Raw genomic sequence first — 26,103 nt, 5'->3', positions numbered from 1 at the left:
ATTCACTTTGTTGCCAGCCACAAAATCTTAGACTTACATGTTTTTAACTCTTACTGTCCCTGGCTTGCCTTATGCCCTACAGCTGTATTAGCTCCTGCTTTGGCCACACTGCTGTGGCTTCTCTGCTTGGTGTTCTGTCTGGGTCTGACAAGTACAGGGCAGATAACAAAGTGATATGGCATAAGAAAGAGAAATATTTGAAGAACTAGCTAAGGCTTTCCCCTTCTGTTCAATCAAAGGCCTTCATTTAAATGGTGCAAAATTTCTGCGCTCTGCCTGAGTCATCATTAAACCTAGATGATCAATAGCAGTCATGACAAAAAAAAGGTTTCTCTTTCCTGCTGCTTGCAGCACTTTTGATACTATGCACACTAAAACTAGGTGTGTGCCCAGCCATATGGCAGCCAGGGGGAGCTCTAGGCTCTCCCTAGTGCCAGCCCCATGCTGGCAGGGGTCACCGGGGGTTAGGCCTGGGCTCTAGGGGGTAGGGGCCAACTGTTTCCCAGCCCCATGCTCCAGGGCTAGGAAGTGTCCTCTCCCCACCCCAGCTGTTTCCTAGCCCCCTGCTCCAGTTGCCAAATGGGGAGCTCTTGTTTCCCCACCCAGTTAGGGCTGGCTGGGAGCTGTCCTGCCCATGAGGCAGCTGGCAGTGAGCCCTTGGCTGGGCAGGGAATTCTCACCTAGCCAGGGGATCACTGCCAGATGCCCGACTGGCAGGACAGCTCCTGGCCAGCCCCTGGCTGAGTGGGGAAGCAAGAGCTTCCCAGTCCCAGAGCTGCTCAGACCCCTGCTCTGTAAAAATCTAGGAGTCCTGCAGCAGCAGGATTGGTGGGGGTGGGGGGGACCTGGTCCCTGTGGGTGCCAGACAGGAACCTGGTCCCTGTGCTGAATGGCTTCCAGCTCCTGGAGGGAGCTGTGAACTAAGCAGTGCCAGGACCAGGCCCCCTGCTGGGGGCAAATTTGCTCCTGGTCAGTGTCTACATGAGCCCTACTGTGCAGTTAGTTTAGCACCTGTATTTACAGGTACTAGCTAAGTGTGCAGTAGACTAATTTACTGCTCACTAGCTGCTGCACACAGTTACATGGTGATGCTTTACTGTGCAGTGGATTAATCTGCTGAGCAGTAAAGCATCTTGTGTAGATACATTCAGTGTGTCAGGATATAGTTATGTTAATGGTTCCATTTCCATCCATGACTGGTAGTAGATTACTGGTGGTTTGTGAGGTCATGGTCAGGGGTCTTCAGATGACACTCCTCCTTCCTTTACAATTAAAAAATAGGTAATAAAGATGCTTGTTGGTCCACAAGGAGTTGAGGGATGGCAGTAACTTGTTGGTCAAAAAAGTTTGGATCCACTGGCTCAGACAGCCCAAGTTCTTTTCAGACAGTGCAGGTTTCAGAGCTCCAGAAAATAGTCATGCTAAAGTATTCTCAGTTAAAGAGTTTGAAACAAGTTTACAGGAGCAATTGGACTAATCCAGAATCTGATCTTTTTCAGAAGCAGAATCTCTCTTCCTTGACACAGCCATTTTTCCAGAGCCAGCATGATGGGAATTGATTGGTGCTACTGAAAACCCTTATCTGGAAAAGTTATAATTTCCTGGGGAAATCTCCATTAATCTGTAATATTCTTGGAACAAAAGTATCCAAGATGGGCATGTCTACATGTTCATTAGTGCACAGTTGTTATTGCACATTAAATTTAGTACTTGTATAATGAAGTACTAAATTCATGCACAGTGTTAGCACTGTTTGTGCTGTGATGTGCTACTGCACAGTTAGCATCATGTAGATGTGTCCAAGGAATCCCAGTTCAGGGTTTTGCCTAAGTATAGTTTGTACTGGAAGCACAACAGCAGGGCCTTTTGTATTTGCTGTTTGAAACACAGGGTCTTAATACTGTCTTAAAGTAGCAGATTCGTCCCTTGATTGGTGTGTACGGGGTGGGGGGAAGCATGCATGGGCCTCTACAGCTAGCATACCTGGCTTTTTTGTGTCTGGGTCAGGAAGAACACTGAGCTACAGCAAGGCCTAGCTGGCATAATGTCTCTTGAGGTTGCAAGCCTGTTCTAGAGCTGTACTGGGCTATGACAGACCCAGAGACTGGGAAAATATGAAACAGCTCAAGCCACTACCCTTGTTCTGCAGTGACCAAAATTCTGGCACAGATAAGAATCTGGCCTAAAGAGAATGTACTATAACCAGTACACTGCACTAACACATTTTCCTGCTGAGGACTAGTAGAATAACTGCTGGCTTCTATGTGGCAAACTATAAAAAGCAATGATGGGGTTAAATGAAGACACAAGGCTTGGGGGCAAGATGCTATCTTTAATAGTTCTGAATTCTCTGGACACTGTGGTTTGTTGGTCTCCAATTAGTAGTCGTTCTTTAGCATTTCCTCCTCGTGAATGAATGTGAACAGTTCACTAACTGCAACATTGGCTGGTTCAGGCTACGTGCCTGCTCTGGCATCTGATCTGACAGCTGATGCGTTACGTTCATCTGTGGTGTATGCTGGGGGTGTTATACAGCAGAGGCGGAGGAACAAGCAGCTTTTCAGGGAAGAATAACCCTCTTGGGCTAGATTCTGCAACCCTTGCTGACGTCATGTGAGTGAGTGTTGTCCAATGGGAATTAGGATTAAACAGTCCAGACCACTGAGAGCAGAGAGTGTCAATTTCCCTGATTTAGAACAGAGCAGTAAACGTGGAATTGCTTCAGATTGTCTGAACATTCATATCATTAGTTGTTGTCATTAAAAGAAACAGCATTCTCTCATGGCAAGCATGCCACTGTCAGGGTATTTGACTATTCTGAGCACAGGAAATACTGCTGAAAAACCCTGTGCCGCAGTGCAGCAAAGGCTGCCTCATTTTTAATGGTGTGCGCTCTAGTGGGGCCCTGAAACTTACGTTGGTGGAACAGATCATCCTTACTAGCCAGATGATGGCAAGTTTTGACATGGGTACCCAGGATGTAAAAAGTGTCTGCATTTGCCATGACCTGAAAGTCCAAGCAGGTGGCCCTGGAAGTCTCAGTTCTGATCTCTTAATGAAGACTATACCTCAGTTACTTGACCAAACTCTAATAAAGCATCCTTATTTACCCAGCGTTTTGATGAAGAACCTGTCTGGTAGGTCACACAGCTTGTTCTCCTTTTCTCAAAGAAGTTAGGTTCAATTTCTCAATGGCAGTTATGCCTTTTGTTATTATTTCTCCTCTAGGTTACAGTACTGTGTAGAAACTACAATCCTGCACATACTCAGCATCAGAAATGGTCTCTGTCCTAAAGGGCTTGAAAGCTTAGTAACAGGACAGCAGAGGCTAGACTCCATTGAGCAGATATGCAACCCAGGGAGAAAGGGCTGACTTCTATTTTACCCACTGGATGTCTAATAACCAGTTGCAGGCAAAGTTCTGCCTTGATCAGGGAGGCATTTCACTTCACCTGCGTATATGTGCAGTTCTTCTGTACTTTCAGAGAAGAGCTAATATGCAGCTTGTGCCTCCCACCCTTTACCTTCCCCTTCCCACCTGCAGCCCTTTGAAGGTGAATTCTACTTTGCCCTACAGAACTACACAGCTTTCCCATTCATTTCAATGGCCAGCCCTTGGCATCTCCAGGGGATGGACCCTTGACTAGGCAGGAGGCCCATGGCTCTTTATTCATTCCAATGAAACATTTTAACTTACATGAAGATGATTTTGTCTTCTTGGAATCCAGCTTCCTCCTGTCCGCAGAATACATAGGCCTCTCTGCAGTGCTGACCTAAGCAGCTAGATGTCTATGCAGGCAGCAGCATAAGCTGCCACTGCTTCCATGAATGGCCTGGTAGTTAGAGAAAGGTATGAAGGATTCTAGTAGTGTTCCTAAAAGCAGCATGGAGTAGTGAAAGAGCTGGAGAATACTGAATTTTGTACATATGGGTTTTCTTTTTCTGCAAGGAAAGACAGTTCCCTTGAAGCTTGCTACTAGCAGTCCAGAAGGCTCTCTTTTCCTTCTCTCCAAACACAAGGACAGACTCCTTCCTGCTCCAGGTTCCAGGTCATGCGTTCTCACAGGCTCCTCTTTAATGAAGTAGTACTCTGTTGAGCTCTGCCATGCAAAGGTTTGGACATTGCTTTATGAGCTGTGAGGTCAGGACTCAAATCCCTCAGAGGGAAGTGAGGATAGAACCTAGATTCCCCAAGACTGTCTTGGGGCTTTGTTGCACAGTAATGTTAGGTGGCTCAGGGAGCACTTGGCCCTTGGATTTTCCACAAATTAAGACTAGTTTTAAGCACCTTTTAGTTATGCCACTCTAGGGCAGGTTTATCTTTGATCTGTGTTACTGATGGATGATTACTCCCCAGAGATAAGATGCCCAAGTTTCAGTCCTCCAGCATCTCAGGATGCAGTGTCCTCTTCACTGATCCTGCTGTTCTGTATGGACAAACTTTCCACACCCTGAACTCTACTGCCCAGGGGATAGTACTGGCACCAAGCCAACTCCGCCTCCTGCTCCCTCCCCCTCTGCCCCCCAGGGTGTGTGTGTGTGACATGGTTAGGTAGCAGGGGCACACAGTAGTCCAGGAGGGAAGCCTGGGGGAGGGATGAAAGTGAAATCAAAGGAGAGGGCCACAGCTAGGGTCTACATGAGCTGGGGCTTCCCTCCTGGTGCAGGGGCAGTGTCCTCATGATCAGAGGTTTCCCAATCCCAAGGTATTAAAACATGAGAATTTCTTTAAATTTACATGCTCTTTATTTTTGTTTAATTATTAGTTTTTACTTATTTTTATTTTATCCTTTAGTGGCTCCAGTGACTGGTTGACTTCACTACCCAAGTCCCTAGCTGCCATTCCCACCCATTGCCTCTCCAGCTCCCATTTCACAACCTAATCCTCATCATTAAACTCTGCCCATTCCAGCCTCATGTTCCTGCCCCTAACAACCCACCTCTCCAGCCCATACCCACATAGAGCAGAGATAGAAGCCTGCCCTGGCTTGCCAACCCTCTAGGCTAAGTACAGACAGTCAAAAAGCCTGAGGCTGAATCATTTCAGTCTTTGCAGGTTAGTTTAAATGTCAGAGATTAAATTGAGAAACAACTGGACAGACATTCACTTTTGATTCAGGAAATACAGCCACATACCTGCAGTGGCTCAGATCAGAAGCTGGGCGGTGCTACAGCGTGGCTCTCTGAAATGTAGCCACCACGGGCTGTGTGTTTGCTTCTTCTTCCTGCTGCCCACAAGGTCTCTGGGATTTGCAGTCCAGTCACAGTAACAAGACCCTGCAGAGTTGCTCATCACTTCCTCTGCCTGCTTCCAGGTGCTGCTGGGATTTGTAGCCCACAGTCACAGCCTGAAGTAAGTTTTTAGCAGAGCAGGGAAGCTCTGTACTTGGGGGAAGGAAAATTTAATCTCCCTCCCTGGCCCCAGACCCCAAACGGGGTTTGTCTGCGGGGAATGGGGGGTAGTCCCTGCCTCCTCTGCTTCCAACCCTTCTCTGCTGGAGCAGACAGCACAGCACAGCCCAGGGTTGGAAAGCATGCTGGGGGGACTGTGATTTAACTTGAACCAGAAAGGGGCCTGTGATAGAAGTTTCATAAACTGATTTGACCAAAATCAGTTAAGTCTGATATTACATTCAACCAGTTTTATCTTAAGCCAGTATCAGCCATTTTGAAACTGGTATATATCTGATCGCTTCTTGCCTCTTGAAGGCTCATATCAAGTGTAGTCATGACATCTACATGGAGCACATCTACTAATTGGAGACCACATGAGCCACCGCCAGCACACCAACCCCACCAGACCAACTGCCACTGGATTGGACCCAGAGGGGACCACCTGAACCCCTCATTGCACCTGATGGACTTCACTTCGAGAGGAATCTTCAGCAACGGACCACCCCGCTCCACCTGAAGAGGACCCTTGTGATGAGACTCTATATGGACTGAGAAACTTTTGTCAACCTACTTCCTTCACCATTGTGGACCATTGTACGGGTTTGTGTGAATCTATCTTCTTTCTCTCTCAGCATCGTGAACTCCCTCTCTTCCTTACCCTTACCCCCCATCCCCACCCCCCGGGCTTGGTTGGCTAACATTGTATTTTATGTAACCTAGTTGCATTCCCCTCCTTACCCCCATCCCTCTTATGTTAGTCCCTCTCTTGGGCGATCTGCATTTTCCTACTAGCTTTTTCATCTTTTTGGATTCATAATTCTAGACATTTACTAACAAAATTCAATCTGATACTATATTTAACCAGGTTTATCTTAAATCAGTTTAAGTAATCAAAAACTTGTTTCAACCCGCAACAGAGCAGAAGTTCAGTGGACATAAACCAGTTTCAAAATGGCTGAAACTGGTTTATGTATAACATCTGTCTCTAGCCCTTGTGGCAGGTTAGAGTGGTGGAGGTTGGGGACATGCAGGGCAGGTTTTTAGTCTGAATATGTAACTAAACTCAGGCTAACACTAACACCAATCCACATTTGAGAAGCTTAAAGTGTAATGTGTACCAAAGCCCTTGGGAGCTCTAACTGCTGAGCAAAATGTAAGATGGCTAAATGGGCATGGGTGTGGTTTTTGGCCAGCTACAGTTTTGGGGGTTATGCAGAACTATTGTCTGGCCCTAGTAAAGTTGAATCATAGCAGACTGTAAATGGAATTAGATGCCTCCAGGGTAGCACTGAATTGGTTCCAAGCACAAACTTAGTTGGTAGGGTGTAACTGTGGCCACATTAGTCACTTTGGCATTTGTGTGCAAGTTGAAGTTGAATATTGTTGAGTGGCTTAGGTGCCTCGAGAGTATCACATTCATATCCTACCAGTGAAACAAAGTTCTTCCCTAAGTGATTTGCCCAATGTCATGCAGGAAGTCTATGATAGAACTGAAACTTGAATCTAGATCACCTGAATAGCAGGCCAGTGCTTTGCTAATGGCCATCTTATTTACAAGCCACTTGTCCCAGTAGGTGCACAAGAGCCTGAGGTGACTAATATAGTTAGCACTACAGTAACTGAGAAGCTGTATTTATACGATGCGTACCATAATATTTGTCAACTACGTTGGCCCCCATTCTTCCACTTATGTAAGAAGGCATATGTTATGCATATGCAATTGAGGGCAGGGTACACTTACTTGCATAATCCAGCCTAGTTTCTAGGCCAATAATCCATTTTATCTGGTGCCCATATGGTACAGTCAAATCTGGTTAGTATTGCTATTCGATTGTAACCCCCTCAACAGTCTCATTAAAGTACATGTGAATCAATAGTACATCATATCACTCGTCCCTCCCACCAGCAGGACCAGCTCTGTGAACATGCCTTGCTTGGTGTTCATTGCTGTTGTGTTGGGGATGAGTCATCTTGCATTGTAATTTCACCCAGAAAATGAGAGAGAGAAACAAATCTCCTTTGCTTCCCATCTGGGCATTTCCTGTCATTTCAAGTTGTGTTGCAATAGCATAAGCAAGGCCATTTGTAGAATAATGCTGTGAAACAGGGGCATTACAATGAAACAGCAATCTCCAGTGACATCATCAGGCAGAAAGAGCCACAGGGAGGGATTCCTCGTAGTGACCTAGATAACAATCACAAGGAGAATAGCCCTTGGCAGCAAGAGAAAGGACTGGGGATGGAGGGAGGCAGGACTTGTACTTGCTGATGTGATCAAGCACAGACTCATCCTCAGGATGGCGGGGAGAGGCAGGTATTTATATTCACTGTAGATTTCTTGAGCCAAAATGTGGATACGTATAGTAATGAAGAATAGGAATTAGTCACTCACAAATATTCTTTTCCCAGATGATTCAAGTGATGTTTGTGCCTGGGAAAGCTGTAAAAAAGTGTAAAAAAAAATCTTGTCTTTTCTCTTTTTTTTCCCCTCAGACATACAATCCTTCACCCTCTACTACACAGACCTCTGCCCCTGTTAGGCCCTTTTCCTTAGGCAGGCAACCTTCTGGTTTGAGGCATTAAATCGCTGGTATGGAATACACACACATTCCCTGGTCAAAGAACTTCACTGAGTTCAGGTATGTTTGGGTTTAGGGAAGAGGCTGCATATTTAACAGGGCAGATGCTTTCCAAGAACTTTCCATTAAGGGAGTGGGTGTGAGAACCGGTGCAACTCAAACAGGAGTGGATGTTGGGCTAAGGGTGCACTTGGATGCAGGCATGGGTCCAGATGTTTAGCACCAGTGACCATTAGCTAAGAATAGACTATATAGCAGGACAGCACAAAGAATGGCATTTTCTGCATATGTATGCATGTCAGAAGGCAGGGGCAAGCACTGAAGGTTTTGGTTTTTGGTTCCAAGCAGCAGAACTGCAACTGTTGGTCACTCAGGATATTGGCCTTCCTGTGTGGTGGAGAGCACAGTTCTGTGATGGCTATACATTGTCAACACATTGTGTGGGGAGAGGTGACTTGCTCTGGTGACTGATAGAGTGCCTGAAGAACGAGTGGGTTCAGAATCATTAAAGCTGACAGGGCTATTTCAGTGTCAGTGCCCTGTCTTGGGCGGGAGCATTGGACCTAGATGAACAACACCAACAAGTTATATTTTATAGAAGGCTTTACCAGTGCACCTCTCTTATTGTTGGGGCTCCTTTCAGGTTACTGCACTGCTAAAATAACACCTCTGCATGTTTTATTTCCCCCCTCATCTTTCTGAGACCCATCAAATATCAGTGGCCTGGTAGCATACATAATCAGATGAACCGTGGTATATCTCTGGCCAATCTGTCTAAATTTCCATACTGTGCACATGACATTTTTTAACCACATAGGTCAGCGTATGTTTTGCATATCATCTTCAATATGGTTCAGGTTTCCAGCTTGGCTATTATTTTTAAGTATAAGTTCCTAACTTTGCCTTAGAAGGCAGTGTGTATTTTGGAGTGTAGAGTGTTTTGTTATTCATGTGCTTTGTATATATGCAGTCATATATGTTTGCAGCTCAGCTTTCTGTAGCGGTGTGCTTGTATGGTACACAGTTGGTATGAATGCAGATAGTGCTGTCTGGTCTTGCTGTACTCCCCTATCCATTTATCTGTCTGTTTCAGGTACTTGTAGGACACCAATTACCATCCTATCTAGGTGCCAAACACATTAAGATAAGGGAAACAATCAATCAGGATGGACACTAAAGGGACTCTGTCCTTGCCATCAAGTTGATGCTGTTAAATATAAGGAATGATATCACTGGTAGAACGAGATACATTAATTTGAGGAGGTGTTGAATGATGTTCTGTTAGCAGCTCAGAAATTTACTTCTTTGCTGACCAGCAACAATCTTGCTATTGCGGCTCTTGGCCTCTTTTGAGCAAACTGCCAAGTATTCATTCCCCAGGCACATTACAATATCTATATAAAGGCTAGATTTAAAAATAATACTTTTGTACCTCAACTTAGATTAACTTATTTTGCCATGGAAAACTAAATATGAAGACTTTGTTGATATATGTTCCCACTGGAAATACTTCAATCTGCATGCACTATGTGCCTTGCAAAATGCATTGTACACATCTTGATAGTCTGTGACTATATGAGATATTTAACAGGAACTATTCTGGTTGAATTAGAAAACTATTTGTAATATGGTAAAATATAAAAGCAGTCTCTATGGCAATGTGATTTGCATCATCATATATTTTAGATATAATCAAAACGGACTTGTTTTGTGATTTTTAATTTTTTCCTCCATTTTCACTGATGTTCAAAACATTTGATGAAATGTATGACAGACTTCTGGAAACTAATACTGCTGTATTATGTCCTTCTCTATGGGCGCATCTAAACATTGCCCTACAGTGATGTTGTTAAAGCACAGCACAGTAACTGTCCGTACTATGCCATGCATTTGACATACGGTTAGTTTTAGCTGCTACTTTGCTGTAGTGGCCCACTAAAATGGGGGAGTGTGTTGCTGTGGTGAAGCAGCTGCCAGTCATATGTAGACTCACATGATTGCTACATTGCTGTAGCATGTCATATGGCAACATAGCACATTGCTACAGCGACTTGGGGTGACATATAGATTTGCCCTATCTTTTATATGTGAATGGAGAAAGGAACAGCTATACACAATAAATACTATAGTCCATCAAATCTTTACTGTCTCTCATTGTGATGTGCACCATCTTCTTTAGAGTACCCTGGGGTGTTGCGTGTGACCTCTAGAAAATAGATATCTAGAAAAGCAGTAAAGCTGATGACTAGTCTCTCATCAACTAAAGCTGAAATTCTGGCCTATTGAACTTAAAGGATTTGTTGCCATTGACATCAGTGAATCCAGGATTTAAACAGAAAACTTTTAGGTGAAGGTTAGACAAATGTTTCTGGGATGGTTTAAAAAGGGATGATCCTACCCTGAGCCAGGGTTGGAATAGAGGACCTTTCAAGGTCCCTTCCAGCCTTGCTTTTCTATGATTACTCAACTACTATTCAATTTCTTAAATAGGAAGAGAAAGATGAAATAAGTGTTTTTAAAACACAGATGTCTTTATATATAAACCAACAATTAATAAATAGGGTGCTAGCAGATGATGCTCAAGAACACAGAACACTAGGTCCTACAGACCTACCCAGGGTGATAAAATGTATCATTATGTACAGCAAATGGCTTCCTGTACATAGCTCATGCAGCTCATAACTGTAAGAGAATCAGTACTTAGGGAATTATCCTCCTTTTTCCCTAATAATTAGGAATTGTTTAGGCCCTGAAGAATGAGGTCTTATACTCTTTTCAAACCTCTTTTTAAGGCTTATTATAATTCTATCTATTTTTGTTAGCCATAGAAATATACCATCTCTCTGGTAATCTTGCTAAATTCTTGACCTCAGTGATATCCTGTGACAATAAGTGGCATAGGTTAATCATGAGTTGTAGATCATATTGCGACAGGAGGCCACTGCAGGATGTGTGTGGTATAAAGGCATTACTGCTATCTATCTAAGATACTGTACTGTTCATGAATGGCAGTTGACTGCAATTTGTGCAGCTCATACCAAATTGGTATCGATAAAACCTTTATTACACACAGTAGCATCACACGTTCTATATGTGCTATATGTTTTATAGAAGAACTATTTGGGGAATTTTTCAGCAAGGAAATCCTCAGGGATGCAGGAGTAATTCAGATAAACCATTGAATAGTTTTGCCTGATGATGACTGTAGTAAGTGCTCCAAATGATGAATAATGTAAAGTGCTAAACTATCCAATGCAAAGAAGAGGTCAAGACGCATATATTTCCATTCTCCTTCCAACCATTGCATGTTCTTTATTAAGCAGAACATTAAATTAGATGTGAACAACATTTATCTTCTAAAATTAAATTTTTCTGAGCAAGTATTAGATAAAGTCCAGTCCTACTCTTTGTCTGATTTTTATCCAATTATTAATGCAACAGCTATTGTGAATTGCAAATGGTAGAAAAAAACTATGGAACATTAATTTGGATTCAAAATAAGGCATCCAAAATTGCTGAATCAAGACCTTTATTTCTCTAAGCTGAGTGCTTAAACACATGCCTACCTTTAAGTATATCAGCAGCCAACAGAGTGTATGTTTCAAGTCGGGCATGTGCATAAGCATTGTGTTAAAATAGGGACAAAATACTGTTTTCCACATCAAACAATGACCAAAAAGCAAAGCCAACCAAATCAAACCAAACTGAAAGGTAAAAGTAACCATGAAAGCTTTGGTTCAGAAGCAATGTTTGCTTGAACATGACATAATCCACTTAGGCTTTTTTCAGTCACTTTATTATTTATTGCTTGGTATTAAAAGAATCAAACTGACATTGATTAAAGGCCATTGTGAATTGTAGTTACTATTCATATCATCCTTTGAGTAGTATGATGTATGTTTTATGGAGAAACTGAAATCATAGGAAGAGATTGCAGTAAGAGGGGAATCACAGTATGATGCAATTATGTAAACAGTAGCACACATGTATAGAGTAATACAGTTCAGGTTTAACAGGCCAGGCCCAAGTAGCAAATATTTTTGTTATAACAAGCATTTGAGAGGTGTTTTTTTTTTTTAAAGTATTATTTGGATTCTTTACTATGAAATAAAAATATTATAAAGTAGGGTAGAGTAATGACACTTCTAATGCTTCTTTTTTTGATCTCTAAGGCGTAAGTTTCCTTTGTTTCCCCGTTGGTTACCTTGCAAAATGAGCTGAGTGAAAGAAAAAGGCCATTTATAAATCTCTGGCAATCCCACTAAACAAGTTATGTGCTAGAATGGTTTTGGTAGGACAAAGGGATGCTTGCGATCAGTATAAATGACATAAACTGTGAAGAGAAGGATTCAGCAGTTCATACCCCTAATTCTTACTTGTTAATGAGAAACAGATGAGAGCTCGCAATGTGTGGCTCTGGTTTCACAGACAGATCTGCTATGTGGACCTTTGAGTCTGTCTAGAAGCATACAGACTTCAGGAAGCTTCTGCAGGGGCTCAGGATTTCAACCCACATGCCAGAGTAGGGCCAAGGGCTCCAGATGCAAACTTTCTTGATGTTGAGGCATAGGCCTTTGTGATTCAGCCTATTTTAGACACAGTGGCCACCTGCAAAGCTCAAATGAAAATCTTGCTTCCTTGTAGTCTGGAGAGTGCTAAGGCCTTGATTCTATGATGTGATCTGCATTGGGGAACCTTATGTTTTTAAAGAGACCCACTAAAACTAATGGGTTTTGCTTGGGCACAAGGGGTTCATTCTGCACCCCTCAGCAGAATTTTTCAAGATTGGATGATACAGACTGTCACCCAAGCACTTTCTTAATGGGCATTTCTGCAACTTCATTGGACTTAAGCATGGGGGATTTCATCTAGGCAGAATTTGGCTTAGTGTACATACAGCTGAACCCTAAATGCTGCTATTTAGTCAATGGCAGTATTAAGCGCAATTAGAAGAAAATCCAGTTCTCACTCGCTCTGGGCTATACATTCACTTCCAACATGTTAGTTACTATCAGTTTCACTCTTAGCGGGGCTTAACTGACCATCTGCCTTTATTATATTAATAGGATTGAGATATAAAATCTTTCCAAATGTAAGAAACACCAGAAAAATATAAAACTTCTCAAGCGTGTGGCTGTCACCCAGCTCTGAGCATTTTTGTCACTTCTTCTATCCTTAGATAAAGGAGCAGGGAACTTGGAGGAATATGTCCAGTCAGACATTCTGAAGAGGACGAACTCAGCTAAGTCCATCAGGTAACACAACAGTCATTACATCCAACATGTGCCAACAGTTTTGTTCGTATACAGACAAAAAACAAGGGACATGTAAGCTGGCTGCTCTTTCATGCATTGCAATCACAGAGAAAGAGAAAGCCGTCACTGTCCAGACCAAAGTGCACTTCTCAGATTGACATTTATACAATGTCTCCAAACTGCTTTGTTATGAGACTAAACATCTGGATTAAACGCTGTACTGATTGTGGCTAATACTGTGGACAAAAATCTAGAGCCACACTTTACTAACAAGCATCAGACTGCAGTACAAGGACCTTTTCTTTTTTCCACTCGCACATCAAACAAGAATACAGTTCAACAGGTTTCTTAGGAGACAAGGACGGGATGCAAGTTTAGTCCTTCAGAACGGCTGTCTGTCTCCATCAGGGTATTGATAGCTGTCTTGCCCTGAAAATCAGCTAAGGCCAAACACGTCTTACCTTATTCCTTTTAGCTTCCCTGATCCCTTTTCCCCCTTGGAGGTTTCCTGATACATATTCTTTGAATCAACCCTCTTTTTATTTTATTTTTTAAAATAAAATCTTGTTGTTACTTTAACAGTCTAAATGTCTTTTCATTGTTGTTGCAGTTGTCTCATTATTCCCTGAACATCTGCAAGACAGCCCATCTGGGTTGACACAGTGTGAGATGAGGGAGATAGGCATTGCCAACAAAGCTCTCCTACTGCTGCAAGTGGAATGTTGAAATCAGATGTTTTCTAGGACGTCTATGGGGACGAAGCCTTTCTTCTTCCCGCTGTACACTTTGATAAAGCCATCATGCTCCTTTTCAGAAGTCACACAGATCTGAATTCAAAGAGGGTGAGAAATGCTCAAACACATGCTTTGCCATGACCAAAAGACACTTCATTCTGGGAGCAAACAGCTACTGCAAGGGTGAGCTGTCTTGCTTATATAGCCTCTAAAGAAAACTGTCTTCTTTCCACTTCTCAAATTGTAAAAAAAACCTCCAGCTTTATATAAAATAGTCAAGGGCTCTTCCCCGCCACCAAAGTGTCAATATTGCAACTCTTATTTACCTCACTTGGAGCTCTCTCAGATCAAGCCTTACTTTGCAGCATGCACTAGCACTTAGACCTAAACCCTGTTTCACTGTAAGCATCCAAATGGTGTGTACACAGCTACATAACCAAAGTTTGGGGTATTTGCTCACAGTTTGGGATTGTATTCTCCCTTGGTGAAGTACAATTGTGCTGTGCGTGTGCAGACTTATTCATGAATAGAAGGGTCTACTGCAGTGATAGAATCAAAGGCCTCTCAGGGAAAAGCATGGGATGCCAGCCTGCCTAAACTCTCACTGAGCAGTAATGTTTCTGTGTAGGCGGGGGGTAGAGGGGAATATGCTTCCAATATTTGAAATATTTTGTTAGAGGGCACAAAATGAATAACCATGGTCACTTCCACACATATGGGAGAGCCTGTTTCGACATGCTGGAAATCCAGTGCGTTGAAGTAGACTTGATTAATCGAGTCTGCAGGAGCACATAAATTGATGTGCTCAGGCAGTCTCGTGCACAACATGTATCAGCAGCACAATGCGTCTCTGCGATAACAAAATGGTGGAGGTGCACTTTGAAATAAAACATGTTTAATATGCTTTAGTTTAAAGCACTCTGCTGTCATTTTCTCATGATGCACAGGTGCTTTTAATTAGTACAGCTCGCTAATTAAAAGTGCCCAGCGCTGCATTGGGAGCACATGTAAAAATGCCCCTCGACACTAAACTACACTGCCAGTATTCCATTACTGCAGTCAACACGCCTGTTCATTAATAAGTTTTGAATTCTGTTTGACACAGTAACTGAATCATTTTTAGCATTAGTATTATTATTGTTGCTGTCGCCTTATTGTAGTGTCAAAATGCATTGTATGGCAGTAGGTTTCAATTCTGCTAGGTGCCGTACATACGCATGGGTGTGCTCAGTGAAAGCAATCTGTGCAGTCAGCGTAGGGAGGTTTTAAGGGAAGAATGGGAAAGAAGGTGCATCATAAAACAGATACTTTGTCATCTGCTGCCACATTTTATATACAAGGCTTGGAACAAGAAACAGGTTTGCTGGTTTTCCATTAAGCAAGGTCTTTCTTCTTGAATGAAGTATATGATGTATCGATCACCTGTGATACTGAATTCTTGGTATATAAAAACACATGCACTAAATAATGCTTTTAATGTACAAGTTATGGATTGGATTAAGGCTCACTGAACATGAGGAAAGGTCATCATTGCTGTAAACAAACAGTTGATCTGCTTTTATGGAATCGGAAACCTAAAAGAATAACAGATTCCACTCCAATCTCAGGCACAGGTCACTGCTCATGGTAAAGAGCATGCAAAGAACTAATGCATGGATTGGCTTAGCTAGCTATAATTTATTAAGAAATTGTATGTCTGTGAGAGATAACAGAATGGCCAGAGGTCTGCCAAGAAGCACCCCATAATTCACGATAATCAAAACAATAGGAGGACAGCAATGAGAAAAGACATGGAGAAGAGAGGGCTATTTGGGCTGAGTAGTAGCTGAAAGGAGCTTGGGAGTATGAGCAAAGGCATCTTTCTTGTTGTTTCATTCTTTGTTGTGTTCAAAGAACAGGATTTTGTACGAGCTTTGGAAATATTCAGAACTGCATCAAAGACATGCACAACTCCATCACCATGTTATTCTAACTTGAAAGACCCTAATTTTTTAACTGCTTGGGCCAAAAGGAGCAACATTTCTGGTACTTTTGGCATATTTCCTTGCGGGTAGTAGGAAATAATTTGTTTAGAAATTTGCACAGGCCACTTTTTGCCTCAACCTCAGTTAATGCAGAGGTGGATGTTGCTGATGAACTGTTTGAGCTCCTTTTGAGAACTGTGGGGATGCTTTTGTGGCAGATTCAGATCTTAATTAGATAGTGACATAGCCTTTCCTAATAAATCTCCCTTGCTAGCTAGTTCCCTAGTTTTTGCATATGGCAAATCCCAGCTGGTACTGTGCCACTGCTTTCCAGTAGGAGGGTATTTTAGGAGGAAAAAGGGGTATATTCATACCATGCTGCATACTGACAATCCCTTCTCAATGCAACTAGCCCTAAGGGGCCGTAGCAGCTGCCAGTGCTTACAGCTGCTCCAGGTTTTTCTATCCATCTCAGGGACTGACAGAGTGCAAAGGGGAGTTTTAGTTTTTCAGTTTAGTTTGTTTGACTTAAGGACCTGGCCCTCAATTGCAGTTTTTGAACCTGATTCTTTGCTTGCTCACCTTGTCTATATCAGCAGTAACTTCCCGGACATCAATGGAGCACTACGATCATGTTGTAAATGAGGGAAAGCCTTTGTAATGTGCAGCCAATGGGAAGAGACTCAAACCCTTTCCTTCCAGCAGGTGGCTCATTAAATGGAGGCCTTCTGATTTGTTCTTAGTTTGGACCCTGTGCGTTGACTCAGCGCCTCCAATATTTTTAGTGCTGCTGGTAAATGCAGAGCAATACTACGGCCATGAAGTAAAACAAAACAGAAGTGTGAGGCTCCTGTCATCAGGCACTTTCAGGCTTGCTGTATTTAATTGGAGCCTGCTTAAAATGGCACCTATTCATGCTGGCTCAGTTCATGTGCTGAAGTCTGCCATGCTGCCAAGGTAAGTGAGCAGCTGGGCAACAGCTCCCCAGTGAACCAGCAACACAAAAAAATCTGACTCTGGTTCAAGAAATTAGAAATGGTGCAAGGAACCATTTCTCAGGCTATTTCAGAGTCACCGGGTAGCCTTAGAAATAACTGGAGGCGGAAAAGACGATCTAAGATTAGAAAGTCACTTCTCCAATTCTTTGTTTTCATTCTGCTTAAAAACAAACGGTCGGGCTCCTGGCTGTTCTCTGAACTTGTCAGCACATTCTGACCATCAAGGATTCTTCTCCATCACTTACCCCTTAAACAGATGGCTGAGATGAATGATTAAGAGGTGATCTTTTAAACCACACAGTTATTAATATTCTCTGATTCACATGGGACCTGGACTTTGGGGTTTGGCTCAAATGGAAAGTTCCCTTTGTCAAACAGTCACTATGAGCTTGCTCAGACTGTTCATGAACTCTTATGTTCAGCTCCCTTTCTCCTGTATATTTTTAACAGCACTCCCTATTACTGTACTGCAGCCTGTTTTCCATAGAACAATTATTTGGGTACAAAGGCAGTCCAATTTCTAGAGTGAGTTCAAAACTTCTATAAAATGCCAGGTTGACAGAAGTGCAGGTTGGCAGCCTCTGGAAAACTGTGTATATCATAGGTGTGCTCTAAGCTTCCACCCATTATCCTGCCGGTATCTATGGATCCCAATTTAAAGGGGCCAGTTCTGGGCATGGAAGGTAAACACTTCAGTCTCTATGCCTATTCATTCCTATTGATTCTGCCAGCCCAAGTGCCCAGTGTGGTTATGGTTTTTGTGCCAGCTGACTCACTAGCATTTGGAGTGACAGAAAAAACTCTTTTCACATAAGTGCACCAAACAGCCTTAAAGAGATTGTGTCTCAATGATATTTGCTAGTAGTCTGAACTGGATTTGAATAGTGATGGAGTCTGTTCCTAAGACTACTAGACATATGGTTAGGAATAACAGTTAGGAGAGTCCACTACCCAGAGAGGTTGTGGAATCTCCATCCTTAAAGGTTTTTAAGACCCAGGTCAACCAAGCCTTTGCTTGGATGATAGAGTTTGGGATAGTCCTGATTTGAGCAGTGGGTTGGACTAGATGATCTCCTGAGGTCCCCTCCAAACCTAATTTTCTAGGATTTGATGATTCTATGAATTCCGGGGTAGAGTTTCTTGCTTACCAATCTGCTTCTCTGTTAATGGCCTCCATTGAGAGGAACATATTTTGGTCTAAACATTTAAATCTGACAAGAAATTTAGCTGTATTTTAAGGTGGGGGACTGAGACCTTACCAAGAACTGGTTCTCAGTAGGTGCATCTACACGAGTTGCTTTATTGCACAGTAGCCTCGTTTACTATGCACTAAGTGTGTGCGCCTACACATGCATACACTTACTGCGCAGTAAACTTCACTAATCACGAGTAAATTTGCTACCTGCAAATGCAAGTAGCAGATTTACTTGTGATTACTTACTGTGCAGTAGCACTCATGTAGATGCCTGACCGGGAGCAAATCTCCTCCCAGTCAGCCAGCCAACAGATTGTTGCCTGCCCCTGGGAGCTGCTTGCTGCTGGGACGGGCTTCACCACTGGAGCACAGGCAGGGTCTATGTCCCCCTGTCTTGGCAGCGGGGAGCTTCAAGCCCCCCACTTTGAGATTGCGATCAGGGAGTAGGGGCTGGGAAATCCTTATCTCCCATTGCCAACTCTGTGACTGCAGGGCCGACACTGGGAGATCCTTGTGCTGATCACAGAGCTGAGTGGGGAGCAGGTTCTCCAGCCCCTAACCCACTATCACGGAGTGGGGGCTGGGAACTGTCCTGGTCAGGGGCAGGTTCCAGCTCTGTGCCCTGATTGGGTGACTGAGGCATAAGGCTTGGAAGGAGCTGCAGCGGTGGGGCAGGTCCCAGCCCCTGCCCTGATCTGGTGGTGGGGCACTAGCAGTGAGCTAGCTGCTTCCTGCCCCAGTGGCGGATTGGAACAGGGGGCTGGGACCTGCCCCTCCCCTGAAGCTCATTCCAAGTCCTTTGCCACTGATTGGGGAGCCAGGGCCTGGAGCTCTCTGCTGTTGGGGCAGGGGGACATTGTCCTCACCCTAGCAGCAGGCAGCCCCCAGGTGCAGGGTGCAATGTCTCAGCTCCAGCCAGGAGACAGCTGTCTTCTGGCCCAGTGTTTCTGCCAGCCCCTGGGCTAGCACCCAGGAGGAGCCTAGACCTCCTGCTGGTGGTAGCAGGGGCCCATGCCAGGGCCCCTGGGAGTTTGCTGCTTTCAGCAGCCATTAGTTGTTTGCTGCCATTAGCAGCAAATCTTCTCCTGCCTCCTTGCATGTGTAGACACCTGCCAGGAGAGTGTACTCATGACTAGTCTACTTGTGAGTAAACTGCTCCCACAACAAATGCATGTGTAGAGACACGCAGAAACTTTCATACAAAATCAGGCCCTTTTACTGCATTGCAGAATGGGAACTCAAAAACCAAGCTAAAAATTTAGGCTTATGTGTTTTGGAGCTAGGGCAGGAGATTGCCCTATGAGTTTCAGCAAGTTAAGGGACATCAAGGAAGTAGCGATCAATGGCTCTGAGATTCTGCTCAGACCACATCACTACAATACGGCCATAGAGAAGTGTGTGACTGTGGAAGCTAAACAGGAGGTGCTTTACATTAATATCATTTTTAAAAGCATCTCTTATTGTGATTTATTTTCTGGGTCTCTCTAATTGCCCAGTTACGATTTGCTGGATTGTACACTAGGGAACAATGTGGAAAAATGTGGATATGCCATGTTCCCCCTCACCCTCAACACCCACTCTCCATGAGTTAGACCATACGGCCATCAAACCCAGTATCCTAACTCAGTAAATAGTAGTTCTTATACTGTGAGGCAAGTTCACTTAGGACCTGCAAGCAGATGCATACATTCTACATATCTGTAAGTTGAGAGGCTACAGCAGAAGTTACAGGCTGGAAGAAATCTTTCACATCCAAGCAAGGACTTCACCAGAAACAGAAATGTTTATGTGACTTGTTTCATTTCAGAGTTTTGTTGCAAAATCCGAAAACCTGCCAAACTTGGCTGGTTTTCATTTCAAATTCAAAGATTTGAGCCTGGCTTTGCTCTAGTGATATCAATAGCAAAACTCATGTTTGCTCTAGCAGACTCAGGATTGAAATGTATTGTAGCAGATTTTATTCTGAACTAGTTCCAAAAGTCTGTCACTGAATCCTAAATGGAATAATATTGATGTTTTTGAAGGGGAACATTTTTTTTAAATCAGACTGAGTTACATATTTCATAATGAAGTTTTCAAGTGATTCTCTGTGAAGCTGTGCCTTTGCATAATGCAGGGGATGGATGTTGTTTCTCCCTCTCCTCCTAAGTGTCAACTTTGCCATAAAGGTTTGGAAATGATATGATATCCAAAGGGTATGTAATTATGAAAAACAAAGGCAGAGACAGGCTTGCCTACAGTGCAGATGCTGTAAACATTTTTGCCTGTCTGAAAACAGCTTGTAATTGTGCCTGTTTTGATACAATTATGTATTTTTGCAGTTGATACAATTGTGTACACAAAAATGTCCTCACTTTATGATTTGCATGTATGCACATCAGGAAGCAAATGTAACTCCCACTAATTTGATGACCAAGCAGCGGGAGAATAGGCTGGTGCAGCATAAAATATTTGTGACATCAGACAGTGCATCAGAAACTCAACTTTATATTTACTGGGAGAGATTCTCTATTGGCATAAGTCCACTAACTTAATTTTCCATATGTTTTACAGAACGACTTTAGAGCCAACAAAATTTTACCTAAGGGATTTATACAAATATAAAACGAGGAAAATCTGCTTCAGTGTAATTAGATTAATTTATTATAGCAACTAATTAGCTGCATAAATAAGACAATTAGGGTTTTTTTTAAATTAAAGGGAAGCCTGAGCTCTATGTTTGAGACTGAAGTTTTCCTCTTCTTCCAAACTTAGGTTGACACAAGTGGATGCCTCCTATACAGTAAGGGTATTATATGTATATTTGTGTTTCCTCATGGCCAAAGGTATTCAAAAAGTGCTATTTAAATCCCAGTAAAAACATCAGAGGAATGAAAAAATGTTCACTTCATTCAAAAGTTTTAACAGAAATATTCATTTTTAACTTAAAAAAGGACAAAAAATCCCCACAATTTGCACCTTTTCCTTTTATGTCTGCATTCCCAAGGGCAACATGGACAAAAAAGGAATAGGAACAAAAGGGAGAGAAAAGTAGAGAAATGGTGAAAGAAAGAAAAATTATTATTTTTTTAAATGCCAAATCAAGTTTTCAATAAAATCTGGTCATAAAGACTAACATTTTCCTTGTAGGAATTTATGTTTGGTCAAATGAAAAATTGAAGTTTCCATTAGGGATCAGAGGAACCTCAGGGATGGCTCCCAGAGATGGACTATATTTTTCCTCATGCTCCTGTTGATGAGGGGTGTGGTGCTGGCTGCACTTATTCTGTGGACTTGCATGAAAAGATGAATGGCTTTGGCTGGGTTTGTGGAAGAAGTAGGATTGTGACATGTGAGGAACTTGTGCAAGGTAGCGTGAAGGTTCCTTCTACATCCTCTCTTGCATATCCACTCAAGGGTTGGGCATAACTTGCCCTACTTCATTTACTCTTTCATTAGATTTTCCTCCCAGTATCTATTCCTGTTTCTACATCTCTCTGAAATTTTGTCTACTCTGCCTGATTTCTGTGCTTTATTTTATCCTGAACCTCATAACATTCAAACTGAACTTTGTTGCTTGCTTGGCTTCAAAATTAAGCATAACCAATTTACGTAAAAGTAACAAAGGGGTTGGCAAACTTAGTGGATTATTCCACTTCACTTATCTCTTATACTGAATTGAGACTATGAGCAGCTCCTGATTGATGACTCCAGCACAATCCAATTATGAAAGATGGACAATAGAATTGTCTTATGTTTAGCTACAACTGCCAGACTTTCTATCTGACCATTTGGGAATTATGGTCTTGTAGGAAATTATATGAGAAAATTGGTCCATATCATTTGCAAGACTAATCATATAAACTGCCAGGATATTATGCACTTAATGTTATGAACTGACTACCAATCAGTCTGGGAAACTTTGTATGCCTCATGCTGACACACCAAATGCAAATGACCCAACTCCCCACTGCTTTACCCATTGGGGCATCCATTTACATTAGAGCTAAGCAGGTATATATTTTCACTACTCAGATTTCAAAACATTTTTCCATCCCTTTGCAGACAGACAAAAGTGTAGGATAGGGGAGAGGAGGCTCTCAATGAATATATGGGCATTATGATGCTGTGTTGCTAAAACACTTCATATAGCTTAGCTCACTTTAACAACTTCAGGGCAACCTTATTTACTATGTGCAGTAGGGTACTAAAAATGCACGCTAACCACCATATCTGTAATATCTTTTATAAAGGGCTGATGTTCTCATGGAACATTAGCACATGTTCAGAAGCAAAAGCAAAGGGGTGAACCAACCTAACCTATCATTGTACTGAAATGTTAACAAAAACAGGAGCAACATCTACCTGGTAGAAGTATAAGGGGACAAACTCCTGTTCCATCTGATGGGGGTCAATGACTTTGCAGAGGGTGTAAGTCAGCACCAAAATTGTCCTCTAGTTTGTGATACAAAGGGTCTGGGCACATGTGCATTTTGAACTGGTTCAACAAGGCAGCAGCTGTCACTTTTTAATCATTATGCATGGACAAACTGGGAATGAAACAAAACCACTCCAGCTTTAACAGTGGATGAAACAGTGTTGAAGTTGGAGCAGTTTTGCTACATTGGTATAATTCCCAGCTTATCCAGACATAACATTTAGAATGTAACAGCTGCTGCCCTTTTGAAATGGCTCCAAATGTGTCTATAGGCAGAATGAAGATGTAATACTAGTATTAAACTGGCATAAGTTGTCCTGATATAACTGATACGCCTATCTTCTCTTATACTGGTATAAATGGAGCTAACCTACCATAATTTTCAAACTGTTTCATTTGGGTTTAAAGTTACAGAAGCTTATCACACTTATGCTAGTATAGGAGCCATGAAAGTTAAATTGGAATAACTGAAGCGTGTTCTCAGTTGGCATGTTCCTCTTTCTCTTTTAAAACAGTTTAAAGTGACATCTGTCCACAACCATTAACCATAAGCTACCAAAAGGAAAGAAACACCCCGAGAAGAGGGAATAATTGATTTCTGAGGATGTACTGATAAAGAATTTATGTGGGTGTCCCATTTTACATGGGTGATAAAGGACTTAGGTTATCTTTTGTCCCCCAGTTGTTTATTTCCTGGCTTATGTTAGGTTTTGTCACAATGTTGATTCACATCATGTAATTTTTTGGCAAAATTTTGCTCCCAATATAACACTATCAAAGTTCTATTGTGGCTTCAGCAGCATTGGATCCATTAAGGCATCCATTAACCAAGAATTGAATTTTAAACTGCATGAGTTTACAGTGATACACAGCACAAAGTATTGTGCAGTAGCATTTGTAATCTAAAGATAAATTGGTGTACAGGAGCTTTGGAAATGCACAATCCAAGGAGATAAAATGGGCTCTTAAATGATGATTAAGACTTTGAAGATCCGATTTTCTAAAGGATTCACTTTTATTTTTTCTTTGTGCCCTTTGATGTCAAATCATTAGGAACTGATTTCAATGGGAGAAAGTAAGGCTGGTGCACGAGTGCTTTTGAAAAGTCCCACCTTGAATGATTTGGAAAGTTCTAGCTGGCTGCTTACATATGATCCTTTGTAGCAAAATCCCCAATAAGAGCGCGTCCAGATGAGCATGCACGTTTGTTTCCCCAGGGACAAGTAGTAGCAGCACAACTAGTGATGCACCTGGGGAGGAACAACCGGCACCATACCTACAGGTTAGGGAACTCCCCTCTTGTCAGCACGGAGGTGGAAAAGGATCTTGGAGTCATCATTGACTCCAAAATGAACATGGGTTGGCAGTGTGGGGAGGCAGTTAGGAAGGCCAACCGTACCTTGTCATGCATCCACAGATGCATCTCGAGCAGGTCCAGAGAGGTGATCCTCCCCCTCTATGCGGCACTGGTCAGGCCGCAGTTGGAGTACTGCATCCAGTTCTGGGCGCCGCACTTCAAGAGGGATGTGGACAGCATCGAGAGGGTCCAGAGGAGGGCCACTCGCATGATCAGGGGACTGCAGGGCAGGCCCTATGAGGAGAGACTATGGGACCTGAACCTGTTCAGCCTCCACAAGAGAAGGCTGAGGGGGGATCTTGTGGCCTGTTACAAACTGGTCAGGGGGGATCAGAAGGCATTGGGGGAGTCACTGTTCCCCCGAGCACAGCCAGGAGTGACCAGGAACAACGGTCACAAGCTAGCAGAGGGTAGATTTAGGTTAGACATCAGAAGGCGCTATTTCACGGTCAGGGCGGCTAGGGTCTGGAACCAACTTCCAAGGGAGGTGGTGCAGGCTCCTACCCTGGGGGTTTTTAAGAAAAGGTTAGATGAACACCTTGCTGGGGTCGTTTAACCCCAGTACTCTTTCCTGCCATGGCAGGGGGTCGGACTACATGATCTTCTCAGGTCCCTTCCGACCCTAGAAACTATGAAACTATGTACCACTGCAATTTGTCCCCAGGAACGCCCATGTATGAGCATTCTGATGCACTGCATATTGCTCCTGATGAGGTAGGGGAAGTTGGAGCTAGCACTTGGGCTGGCCCCAGCAGCCTTCCCTGGAGTCCTGGGGTCCTCCCGGGGCTGTGGTGGTGGTGATCTGGGTGCGCAGAGGCTAGCTGGCAGCTGGAGTGTGGCTCTGGATGGTGAGGCTCTGGTTTCAGGTGGTGCATGCTGCAGCCACATGTGATACTCTGCTTTTTTTTTTTAAACCATTTTTTTTTAGATATTGGGATTTCCCAGTATCTAATTTTGGCTCTGTGCTGCAAATATGCAGCGTGGAGAACGATTTGACATGTGCCACATGCATTTTGTGGTGCCTGAAAGGCCTTTGAGGCACTGCAAAGTGCACATGAGCACTCATCTGGACGCATCCTGCAGGGATATCCTTATTAGAAATTGGATCATTTCCTATTATCTTTGCCCCACTTCTCCTTCCCTTCTATTGGCTGTTATGCACATTGGTGGATGTCCTGTCTTAAATTACTCCAGTAATAAATTTATGTCTTGTCTTAGTCTCACGTACTGAGAGCTTCATCCATGAAGTCAACAGGACAACTTGCATGGATATTGTTAATCATTTCTATAAATACGTAAGATTCATTGTTTAGACTGTAAATTCCTTAAGGAAAGGACTGTATTTTTCCATGTGTTTGCATAACACCTAGTAATAAGATCCCTGGCCTTGACTATTGACTTAGGAACTATTGGGTGCATCTACACATGCGCTTTAATGTGCATTAGCCTATTTTAATGCACATTAAAGCATCACAAAAAAACCATGTGCTTCACACTAAAATAGGCTAATGAGTCTTTTTTCATTACTTCACAAAGGAAGTCCTAAATGTAATGCTCATTAGCAAAAACACATTAATGACTGTGTACATGTACCAACTGAGAAGCAAATAATAATAAGGATGAAATAATAATAATAATGAAATAAAGAAGTTCTAATATGTGCAGGAACAGAATCTGCTTATATTATCATTGCAGAATTGAAAGCTACAGATTAATCAGTTGCGTTACTGGAAATGTAGAGTGGGCAGGAACTTTTTCTTAACGATGCTAGTTGTCCACTTACTTGGTTTTCTTTCAGTGTTATCTGTCCCTGTTCCTTGCATCCAATAAATGTTCGGACACACTTGTAAATCCTTTCATCTCGTTGCACTCTCTGAACAAAATTCGCAGGGAAAAATCCAGTTCGGTCCTCAATTTTCCCCTGGAGCAATGATAAAGAAAAGAATGACTTTAATACTTCGTGTAAATAGTGTTCTACTTTTAAAAGGTTATAAAGGATTTAGGGGTGTTGGTTGTAGCTGTGTTGGTCTAAGGACATAGGCAGACAAGATTCTTTGGGTAAATTTGATATCTTTTATTAGACCAACTAAAATAGTTGGAAAAAATCTTCTTTGCAAGCTTTTGTGTACAAACACCCTTCTTCAGGCAGGGGATGTGTCTGCAGTTGTTTTGTGCTCTTCTTGGATGTGATAGAATAGAAGCCAGAGGTC

General features: G+C 42.7%; 1 protein-coding gene across 2 annotated transcripts in view; it reads right to left on the bottom strand.

Annotated features, from left to right (window-relative positions):
- Nucleotides 1-3,554: 3,554 nt before the first annotated feature.
- The window catches only part of STAC (SH3 and cysteine rich domain), a 132,096-nt gene continuing 109,547 nt past the window's right edge, over nucleotides 3,555-26,103 (bottom strand). Inside the window, exons 10-11 of one of the 2 annotated variants that reach the window (XM_019508981.1) lie at nucleotides 25,677-25,814; nucleotides 3,555-4,100 (exon numbers count right to left, since the gene is read on the bottom strand). In XM_019508981.1, the coding sequence (XP_019364526.1) occupies nucleotides 3,774-4,100; nucleotides 25,677-25,814 (465 nt within the window). In that variant the 3' untranslated portion in view covers nucleotides 3,555-3,773. Of the gene's footprint in view, nucleotides 4,101-11,752; nucleotides 14,056-25,676; nucleotides 25,815-26,103 lie in introns of those variants that run through there. The other variant, XM_019508982.1, reaches the window with a different exon arrangement.

This window comes from Gavialis gangeticus, unplaced genomic scaffold (assembly GCF_001723915.1).
Source record: "Gavialis gangeticus isolate Ggan-Ray unplaced genomic scaffold, GavGan_comp1, whole genome shotgun sequence".
NCBI classification, from domain to species: domain Eukaryota; kingdom Metazoa; phylum Chordata; order Crocodylia; family Gavialidae; genus Gavialis; species Gavialis gangeticus.
Note: the sequence above shows the minus strand (reverse complement) of the source record. Positions and strands in the feature narration are given on the sequence as shown.